Here is a 10844-nt window from a genome sequence, read left to right as displayed (position 1 = left end):
CCCTCCAGCTCTACCGGTCAGGAACCCCCAGTCCTGGTGGAATCTGCGTCCCTCGGCACCTGTGCCCCTCAACTTCCTGCTGTCCTTGACCTCACCTGGGGTCTGGTCTGGGCCCCCCCCAGCTCTTTGCCTGGTTTCCCATCTTGCCGTTGAATTCTCCACTCATCTACCCCTTCCTCAGGACGATGGCTGGCGTGAAGCCACACCCCCTTCCGGCCCCCTGACGCCCTCTTTCTAGAATTCACCATCATGGACAGGACACTGTGCATTTGTCCCCTTTGCAATGTGAACACCGCCCCCCGCCTGCCTAGCAGTAACCCCGCGTGGTGGAGCTGGCTCTGCCTGTTCATCACTGTACCTATTCAGAGCCTGGCAGGGTGCGTGGAGTGGACGGTGGCCACCCTACACTGCGGCTCCCTCTCTGCATCGGGTAAGACCAGGACCTGAGAGGTGTCTTCATGGGGCTGGGCTTCAGTGCAGGGGGTTCTGGAAGTAGAACTTCTAGGGTTGGGGACATTCAATGTCACTAGGGTATGGCAGAATACTGGCTCAACACAGAGGTGGCCTCACATCACCTTGCGAGAAATGTGCCCAAATACAGCTGTCCCTGGAGGCAGCCCCCCTTCCTCCCAGTGTTACCTGGGCGTTAAAGTAACTGTTACTTCTTCTGATTGTAAAACTCAGACAGGCCCCACAGGAGCCATTCACTGTACCAGGAGGCTCCCCGGGGAGCTGAGCTGGGAGTGGACTGCAGCCCGCCTTGGGAGCATGGAGTGTCCTGGACCCGCTGGGTGGGCAGGCAGAAGGCTGGCTGGGAGGACCAGCAGGAGCAGAGGCTGAGGGCTGGTGGGTTCCTTCTTCCTCAGGGGACCTCAGTGCCGCTCTCAGGCCTTCCCTGGTGTGGACGGGGACCACAAGGGACCTCAGTGGGCAAGTGAGAAGCAGGAGGCTTGCTTGGAAGGGCAAGGGCCATGGTGTTTAGCCACAATCAGGTCACAGCTTGGGCCCACAAGGCTAGAGCCAGTGCTGCTTGCTGTCTACCTGGCTGCTGAGAATCCAGCCTCGGGAGGGTCATTGAGGACCACTGTTTGAGGTCAACTCCTTTTTAGATGTGAGCTATCCACAGAACACCACCATGGCTACCCTGGGCCAGGGTTCAGCGGGATAACTGGTGCTACTGCCCGGCCAGCTGACACATAAACCAGCCAGCTCAGCAGGAGCAGGACTCCAGGGTGCTCTGACGAACCCAGGAGACTGCCCAGTCAGGAACTGGGCAGCCAGGAGCAGCAGAGAGGACGAACCCAGGTGGCCGTGACACGGTGAGGCACCTGCCAGGCCAGTTAGGTGGAAACCTTGGGAGGGTGGGGCTTCCTTTAAGGGTGGGGGGCCCTGGCCCTGCTCCCGAGGGCTGGTGATACTGCCTCTTACCTGCAGGGGGGCTCCCGGGTGTGCCATTCAGTGAGACAGGAGTAAACTGAACAGGTGGGCCAGGAGGGGCTCCCGAGGCTGGGTTCTCAGCAGCTAGGTAGATAGCAAGCAGCACTGGCTCTCGCCCTTCCAAGCAAGCTGCCTGCTTCTCACGTGCCCTCTGAGGTCCCTTGAGGTTGCTGGACAAACACAACTGATAATGGACACTGGGACCCTGAGCCACAGGAGACCGCGGTTGTGCAGAGTGTGAACCAGGCAAAAACCACCACGCTGTACACACAGGAAGGTGCCGCAGCCGTCCGTGACTGGGAGCCGCTCGGCACTGTCCGAAGATCCTCAATAAGTAAAATCCGAGCAGAGAGAGGAAAGGACGTCAGGTCAAGTGCGCTGCGGCCTGGGAACGGAAGGGGAAGCGGAACACAAATGTAAGGATGGAGGGTGAGAGTGAGCCGTTCTCCAGCTCCGTCCTCCTCCCCCCGGCCGCTGGCCAATGTGCTGAGGTCCCGATGGTTGCTAACTGCAGCGTCAGGTCCTCTGGGTGGGTGGCAGTCACCTTCCCACCCTGCACCGTGGCATGGTTACCAGGGAGGGGTTTCTCCGCCAGTGGACTTGTGGGAAGGACAGGAAGGACAGGAAGGACTGTTGGCTGGTCTCAACAGGATGTCCCCACGGTGGCAGCTCTTCAGCTTGTGCCATCCGCAGGTGCTGAGATGCCCCGAGCTCCAAGTGCAGCCAAGGCCTGGCCGAGGGGAGGGTCTCCTCCTTACCAGAGATGGCTGCAAACGCCCCCCAGCAGCCTGCCGAGGGGCCCAGCACAGCAGAACCCGAGCTGGCATGGCCCCTGCCCTGGAAGGCAGGGCTGACGCTGTCCCCTGGACGTGTAGGGACACACTGTAGGAGCCTAGGCTTTGCTGCCAACAGCCAGTGGACGCGGAAGGGGACGTGAGAGGAGAAAGCCGCAGCGAAGGCTGGCGGGACAGGAAGGAGAGGTCACAGCGGGCCCCAACCTGGTCCCCCTTACTCCATGGCCTGGGGGCTTCTGGGACAGACAGCTCAGCAATTGTCTTGCTGGACATGTGGGGACCGCTGGCCGAGACTGGTTTTCTGGGAGGCCTCAGAGGCTCCGGAGTTGGTTCCTTCCCACGATGACAAGACATCTGAAGCCACGTTTCCTTTTAGACGTGCTAGTGGTGAGGACGGGCTCCTCCGCACGTCCCTGTGACCAGGACTGAGTGTGAACAGAAGCAGCCGCGTTTCCCCCGGGCTCTAGAATCCCACGCTGGGGGGCTGGGGAGCCTGAGGACCCTCTTTCCAATATCAGGGCTTGGGGACGCTGGCCCCAGGCTCTCAGGCTGGCCTTTAGGTCCTGGTTCAGTTCTTTTTTTTTTTTTTCAACCGTACGATTTATTTTTATTTTTTTAGTCATACATGACAGCAGAGTGTATTTTGACATATAATACATACATGGAATGTACATACATCAATCATGTTGTCTATTCTATTCTGCTGCCCTTCCTATCCCCCCTACTCCTCCCCTCCTCTCCCATCCTTTCCCTCTATCCAATCTCATGTGACACACTTTTTTTCCCTTTTCTCATCACAACATCAAACATGTATTCTGTATAACAATGAGGTTCTCCTTCCACCTTCCGTGAACTCCCCTTCTCCCTCCTTTTCCCTCCCACCTCTCTTCCCTATTTAGTGGTAGTCTTCTTCTCATGCTCTTCCTCCCTATCCCATTTTGAGTCACCCCCCTTATATCAGAGAAGACATTCGGCATTTGTTTTTTAGGGATTGGCTAACTTCACTTAGCATAATCTGCTCTAATGCCATCCATTTCCCTGCAAATGCCATGATCTTGTTATTTTTTAGTGCTGAGTAATATTCCATTGTGTATAAGCTACATTTTTTTTTAATCCATTCATCTATTGAAAGGCATCCAGGTTGATTCCACGGTCTAGCTATTGTGAATTGTGCTGCTATAAACATTGATGTGGCTGTGTCCCTGTAGTATGCTCTTTTTAGGTCTTTTGGGTATAGTCCGAGAAGGGGAATAGCTGGGTCAAATGGTGGTTCCATTCCCAGCTTTCCAAGGAATCTCTATACTGCTTTCCAAATTGGCTGCACCAATTTGCAGTCCCTCTAGCAATGTATGAGTGTGCCCTTTTCCCCACATCCTCGCCAGCACTTATTGTTGTTTGACTTCATAATGGCTGCCAATCTTATTGGAGTGAGATGGTATCTTAGAATAGTTTTAATTTGCATTTCTCTGACTGCTAGAGATGGTGAGCATTTTTTCATGTACTTGTTGATTGATGGTATGTCCTTCTCTGAGAAGTTTCTGTTCAGGTCCTTGGCCCATTTGTTGATTGGGTTATTTGCTTTTTTGTTGTTTAACTTTTTGAGTTCTTTGTATACCCTAGAGATTAGAGCTCTATCTGATGTTTGAGGGTCCTGGTTCAGTTCTGATGGAGCAGCATTCTGGGCAGGTGACCTTCTCTCGAGTGGTGGTGCAGCCCCGTGGCTGTGCCCGGGGGCCTGGGGTTCGGTGCTCAGCAGGTGCCCGTTGGCTTCTGAACCTTGCTCTTTGTGCCTGTGGTTAGAGGACTGTCCAGGCTGGTGGCACTGTCGCTGGGGCCTGGGACCTGGGCTCCTGCATTGCGTGTGCCACTGCCTCCTCTGGAGGGGACTGCTGCCCTCCTGACCCTTGGCCCCCCAGGGAGGAAACAGGTTGGCCTTATCGGCAGAGATCTGTGTTCCATGGTCACCCTCTGGCCTGAGTGAGGGCATGGAGAGGTCAGGGCTCAGCGCACTAAGCTTGGTGTCTCTGTGGGGCCTGGTGGTGCTGACCCAGCCTGGGCTGCTGTGCCAGCCCCACCAGGTGCCCAGGGCACCCTGAGCAGCAGCTGCAGGGAGGGAGGTGGCCTGGGGGTGGGGTCCGCCCAGTTGCACAGGACCTCTGTCTTGGGACAGAGCTGGGCACCTGATATGATGGCTATGTTTTAGAGTTCCGAGGCCCCAGGGATGGAGAGATTGACTGGCAAATAAAACACAAGATGGGGAGAAAGACAAGAGTGGACGGACGGGCAGTTGTATATTTCAGCGCCTTGACAGCACTTTTCCTTTCTTTTTGAGCAAGGGTCCCCACAACCCTGGCCACAGGCACACAGCTCCTCCTGCCCCCACACCAGCTCCTGCTCCCCTCCTCCCATCTGAGTCTGTGGCACGGGCTGCAGGGCACCCCCCCCTGAGGTCGCATACAGCTGGTGCTCTGTCTGTGAATCCAACAAGAAGCAATTAGGGCTTGTGTTGTCCAGTTCATTTTTCGAAGCTACTTATTTAGATTGGATTTACAAGCTGCTGGCTGGGGGGCTGGCCTCCCCTGACATCCTGGGGACCAGCCAGGACAAAAGCCCACGGGTGCCTTGGCACCCGGGAGCCTTCAGGCCTCCTCTTAAGGAGCTTCCCAATGGTTTCCCCTGGGGTTGGAGGGTCCCCCGCTGTCCCAGTGCGGGCAGGGCATTGTGTGCTAGCTTGACTGGAGTCCTAGGGACGCCGCGCATGTCCACGTGGCGGTGGCCGAGCAGGGCCACGTGAGGTGGGATGAGCTCCCCGGCCCAGCCCAGGACAGGAAGGCAGGCAGGTTTTACATGACATCACCGTCCACTGCAATGGCCTCCCCTCAGGGCTCAGCCAGGAAGCTTCAGGAGTGGGGAGCTGCTGGGGGACACACCACTGCCCCTCAAGTCTTCCTGCGGCTGAGCAGACAGAGGGCCTCGGCTGGGGAGGGTCTGCTGGGGACCCCTCCTCGCCTGACTGGGGAGGGCTCAGGCCGTTCTGTAGAGCGGTGCTGCGAGACAGCTTGGGTGTGACTCGGCTTTCTGTCACTGTGACCGAAATGCCCGACTGGAAGGACGTAGGGGAGGAAAAGCCCCTCTGGACTCAGGGTTTCCAAGGTCTCAGGCCACGGTGGGGACGTCAGTGCTCGGGCCGAGGTGAACACTCTCGTGGGGTAAGGCGGGTCCCGGGCTTCACACCAGGCCAGGTTCCTTCAACCTGACGGGGTCCATCTCTCGCGGGACAGCCTGTCCACTGGCAAACATTAGCACCGGAGCTCCGAGGGGCACCTCACAGCCGAACCTTACCAGTTTGGAAGACTTTCTCTGTGCTACCCATCGACACATTTCTACGGCTAGTCGCTCTTTTTCTTTATCCAGATTGATACCCACACTGGACGCCTGGAAGGACGGAGGTGTGGCGTCTTGCAGGGGCAGAGGGCAGGCCACTATTGGGGTGGGCAGTGAGGGTGGGAAGGACAAGCAGTGCCTTCAGCACGTGGGAGGCTGAGGAGAGAGACAACCAGAGGCTGGGGACCTGAGCAGGGGACTTGTGACCTAGCCAGTCTGTGGAAATCTTGCTTTCAGTAGAAGATCACAAATGTTGTTAATAACTTATTAAAATAAAAAGCACAGCCAGCCAGGGAGGGCCGCGGGCTGGCAGGACAGGCCTGTGTCCCCTGCTAGGCCCACAGAGCTCAGGGTAGGGGCTCTTGAGTTCTTGGCCTGCTGCCACGGAGGGGGCCCAAGAACTGACCTTGAAAACACAGCACACCCTCAGAGAGCAGCACGCACCACACGAGCATAGACGGCCCAGCTCCTGAGGTCTGAAAGTCTGAATCCACTCCACCCAGAACCCAGCGCATCACCCACCCAGCCCTACGCCTTGGCACAGTCAGGGGGGAACGCCAGGCTCACAGAGCACCCAGAGGCCCAGGTCTGCTGGCCCTGGCAGCAAGAGGGCCCTCTCCTGGAGGGGACAGCCCCAGCTTCCTGCCGACCAGCACAACCATGGGACGTGTCTGACCCCCGAGAAAATGCAAACCACACAGTCTATTCGGAAGTTTTCTTTTAGTGTGATGGAAACACGGGCAGAAATGATCAATATTCCCTGAGTATTCTGCTTGGATTTTTTTTTTAAAAACCCATTTTATTTCAAAAGGCAGCTAAGGACGTTGCTATAGCCAACCCAGAAAACAGATGTCCAGAGAGCCACTAGTTTGTCTTAATAAATAACAAAATGCCATTTGTATTCCTTTAACCTCAGATAACACATCATACATTTTAAATAAATATCCCCTCTGTTGCTATGGATCTAGAAACTGCTCCCGTGTTTGTGCATGTGACCGAGTCAAGTGGCTCAGAGACGCCCGTGGCTCTTGGTGCCCACAGCCAGGCCCCTTCCCAGGCCTCTGCCCCGGCCCTGGACATCACAGGGGACCGGCAATGCGTGGCTGCAGACACCAGCAGGACGCCTGGAGCTGGGCAGGGGTCACAGTGCCCTGGGGCTGGTTCCTTAGGCAGCGTATTGCCATCTCTGTCCACTTCCTGACCATCAGTGTCCAGGTGGGGACCGAGTCCGGGAAGGGATGGAGAAACCTGTTGGGTAGTAGGGGTCTTGGTTCTGCCTTGGTTCTGATGCCAGGCAGAGGCGGGCTCCGGGCTGGCTGACGTGTCCTTGAGGTCCCAGGCCCGGCCTTTCCCTGCCCGTTCAAGTCCTCCGGGACCCGCGGCACGTGGTGGCCGGATCTCCTGCAGCATGGGGCTCGTGCACTTTAACACTGCTGCTGGGTACCTGAGAGGGACGGGGCTGCCCAGGTGCTGTGGGTCAGTGCCACGGGGCTGTCACATACTGTATTCAAGGGACTAGATGGACGCGCATCTGTGGGGCTGGGGCGGGCAGAGCTGTCCATCCATGGGCTCAGCTAAGGCAGTCGGACAGCGTCCTGGACCTGCGCTGCTGTCCTGAGCGCCCGTCTGTGTGACTAGTACCAGGAATTCTCAAGTCGGCCCTTGGGCCTTTTCCAGGAGCGTGTGCAAAAGGCAAGGGCGAGCCACTCGGGGCAGGGTCCTCCTTCAGCTTTCTCTCCAAACAGTTTGTGAGGGACGGGCTCAGCCCTTCCTCCACGGGACTCCGGGGTCAGTGTTCCTTCAGCCTGAAAGAGAAGGTAGACCAACGGGGTCCCTGCACAGGGGGGTCCCACAGAGCACACCAACCCTCGCAGGAGCCCCTCTGCCCCCAGGGGCAGGTGGCTGCAGGGAGCCAGCTGGAGGGGGCCTGAGGAGCTCACTCAGGGGCAGGGGCAGGGGTGGGGCGAGGGCGAGGCCAGCCTGAGGCTGGGGACTGCAGCTAGAAAACACCGGGGTGACTAAGGAGGAAGCTCCCCACCGTCTCCTCAACGCGCAGGAGAGGCCACTGTCACATGGCATGGCCACACTCGTCACAGAAGAGAACGTGAGCAAAGCCATGTGCCTCGCAGGGACAGTGGCAAGCCCTTCCCTGTCTGGTCAGGGGGGCAGACGGACAGGACACCGGCTACCTTCATGGGGGGGGTGACGGACTTACGGAGCTTGGCCCCCTGCTGTGAGCCCCGGGCAGCTCAGCTCCTTGTGTATGAGGCGGATCAGGAACTGCACCCAAAACAAAGACAAGGCCACCTGTCACTGCCTGGGGACATGAGCGGCCAGTGGGCATGACCTGGGGCCTCCCAGGCCCTCGCTCACTGAGGCCCCCTGGCTTGGGCTCTTCCTGCACAGCACCCACCAGCACCTGCCCAGGACACACTTCTCTTCAGGGTGGTGGCCAGGCCGGCCAACACACCTGGCCCAGGCTTGTCCTGTGTGTCCTACGTCCTCTGGGAAACTGGGACGCACTCCTGTTCACGTCTGGTTTAAAACAACTAGCCAATCATAGATGCCCAAATTGGGAACCCACAGTGGAGACCAGGACCTGCAGCCGTGGGCACTGGGGTGACTCGAGCTGTTGAGGTGACCGGGCTGGTGACTCTCAGGGGACGCCAGCACCAGGAGCTTGTCTTGGAGCCCACAGTGGCCTCAGCCTGGTGGCCCCAGCAGGCCTCCACCAAGGGCAGCTGCCTCCTCGGCCCTTCAGCTCAGCCTCCCGTCCTCCGTGAGCTCCAAGGGCTTAAGTCACTTTACAGACCCAGACGAAGGGTGCCCAGGTGTCCAAGCGTCCTTCATGTTTGAGTGTGATTTAGTCCCCTTCCCTGACTGACACAATCCAGGGTGGCCCCACAAAACTGGAGTGTCCTGGATACAGAAGCGGGTTCCTGAGAGGGGTCCTGCTTCTGGTGGCAGGACTGTTCTCAGAGAGCAGAGGTGCCCTCAGACCAGAGAAGAGGGGAGTCCTGGGTGGTGGGGACGTGGGAGGGGAGTCCTGGGTGGTGGGGACGTGGGAAGAGAGTTCTGAGGGCTCATAAGCCCCACCACCTTGGGCCAGCACCCTGAAGGCAGACACCCTGTTTTCTTAGATGTCTGGGGTTCAGGTTGGAGTCCCAGGGGTTAAAGCTGGGAGAACAGGAGTGTCCCCACAGGCCCACGTGTCGAGGGCTTTGTCCCAACTTGGTGGTGCTGGGAGGTGGGGCCTTGTTAGTCCTTAGGTCATTGGGTATGTGCCCTTGAAGGGGACAGAGGACCTCGGGGCCCTCCTCCTTCTCTGTTTTGATCCTGGCCATGCGGTGAGCAGTCTGCTCTACCCAGGGCTCCCCGCATGATGTGCTGCCTGGACACAGGGCCAAAGCAACAGGCCAGCTAGTCACAGACTGACACTTCCAACGCCGTGAGTCAGAGAGACCTTTTCTCTAAGTTGATAATCGGCATGTTGATAGTGACAGACAGCTGGCTAGCATAGCACTACATGGGTCCTAGGGCACGGTCCACTTTAGTTCCAACAGGCCTTATCATGCCCATTTTAATATGTGGAAGCTGTAGCCCAGAGAGGTTCAGTAACCTGCACCATCACACACAGGCTGGGGCAGAATCCAAAGCCACAGGGCACCAGGCTCTGGGACTTCACACTGCCCTGCCTGGAACTACAGTGCAGAAGACTCACCTATTTCCGATTCTGATAGTTCTTTACCCAGATAAGGAACTTGGACCACGTGTATTTAGTGATGACAGAATAACCCCTATGCCCCCAGGACTGCAGGAATCCACAGAAAGTTCCACCAGTGTCTGGCCAACAAGCACAGAGAGCTCACTGAAGCCGCCTGGGTCACAGAGAGGATGACTCACCAGTAAGGCACAGGCGTCTGCAAACATCAGCATGTAGAACACGTTGCTCCATCCCGAGGGGGAGATGAGCCCCGCCAGCAGGGGGCCCAGGGCTGCTCCTGGAAGAGGCAGACATGAACATGGAGGCACTGGAAGACTGTGCATGGGGCCACCTGGTACTCTGCGCCCTGGGGACACGAGGAGGATGCCTGGCAGCCACTCACCGGCCACAGTGAGGAGGAGCATGGTCTCAGCATGGGGGGAGCTGGCCTGCCTTCCTCGGGAACCATTACAAGGATAGATGTTGGTATTTTAAATGTCCATTCTTTTTTTGGGGGGTACCGGGACTAAACTTGGGGGCACTCGACCACTGAGCCCCATCCCAGCCCCCTTTTGTATTTTATTTAGAGATAGGGTCTCACTGAGTTGCTTAGTGCCTCACTTTTGCTGAGGCTGGCTTTGAACTCAAGATCCTCCTGCCTCTGCCTCCTGAGGTGCTGGGATCATTTTAGGCCACTGTGTCCAGCCTGAAATGTCCGTTCTTTTGATCCAACCTTTCCATTATTATTATTTATATAAAGAAATCTGAATCCAACACGCAGTGTTAGATATTCTTAGGCTATGAAAATATTACTGGTAAATTTGAATAAGATTTGTAGGAACCAACAATCGGTCAACGTTGACTTCCTGGTTGTGATCACCGCACGGAGGTGCCATCGGGAACTGTCTGCGCTTCACCCTTAGAAAGCCACGTGCCTGTGTGCATGAGAGTGTGTGTCCTGCTCGTGGGTGTGTGGACACAAGAGAAGCTCGGGGCAAAGCTAACACACTGCAATTCTGTGAACTCCTATTTTTATAAGTTTCCTCCAAGTACAAAATTATGCCAAATAACATTTTAAAACCGCGAAAGAAAAGGGCATCCTCCAAAGTGCCCGGGTTTCTATGCGCGATGGTCAAGCGGCGCTTGGTGTGTCCCTCGCGGCTGGAGTTGGGGCACTCAGGGTGGGAAGAAGAAGAAGGGTTTTCTCCAGCTGTCAACTGAGACTGGGCCCCGGACAGGCGGCCCTCGTCTCAGGCCTCGGGACACTGGTTCAGTTTCTGGTGTTCACAAAGCACACGCTGCTTTACGACCTGAGAGGCAACTGTGTGCTCTGTGGCCAAGTCTCAGAAGATCCACCAGGTAAACACGCACTGCTCGTGCCAGTGGGTCTTCTCACCTCCCAGACAGCAGGAAACTTATCAGAGAACCACAAGCTCAGTGCCCCTAAATGAAGGGCCGGTGTCCCCAGCACGAGGGGCCCCGGGCGCCACAGCGTGGGGGGGCAGGGCTGCAGGGAGGGGGAGGGG

At 57.2% G+C, this 10844-nt stretch overlaps 1 protein-coding gene across 10 annotated transcripts in view; it reads right to left on the bottom strand.

The window, feature by feature from the left end:
• Positions 1-6380: 6380 nt before the first annotated feature.
• Positions 6381-10844, bottom strand: part of Slc37a1 (solute carrier family 37 member 1) — a 47992-nt gene continuing 43528 nt past the window's right edge. For 7 of the 10 annotated variants that reach the window (XM_048803720.1, XM_048803717.1, XM_048803723.1 and 4 more), the window contains 2 exons: positions 9519-9616; positions 6381-7420 (listed from right to left, as the gene is read on the bottom strand). In XM_048803720.1, the coding sequence (XP_048659677.1) occupies positions 7250-7420; positions 9519-9616 (269 nt within the window). In that variant the 3' untranslated portion in view covers positions 6381-7249. Of the gene's footprint in view, positions 7421-7830; positions 7896-9518; positions 9617-10844 lie in introns of all 10 variants that reach the window. The other 3 variants (XM_048803722.1, XM_048803724.1, XM_015478804.2) reach the window with 1 other exon arrangement.

The sequence above is a fragment of the Marmota marmota genome, unplaced genomic scaffold, assembly GCF_001458135.2.
Source record: "Marmota marmota marmota unplaced genomic scaffold, marMar, whole genome shotgun sequence".
Lineage (NCBI taxonomy): Eukaryota > Metazoa > Chordata > Mammalia > Rodentia > Sciuridae > Marmota > Marmota marmota.
This window is presented reverse-complemented; position numbering and strand designations above follow the sequence as displayed.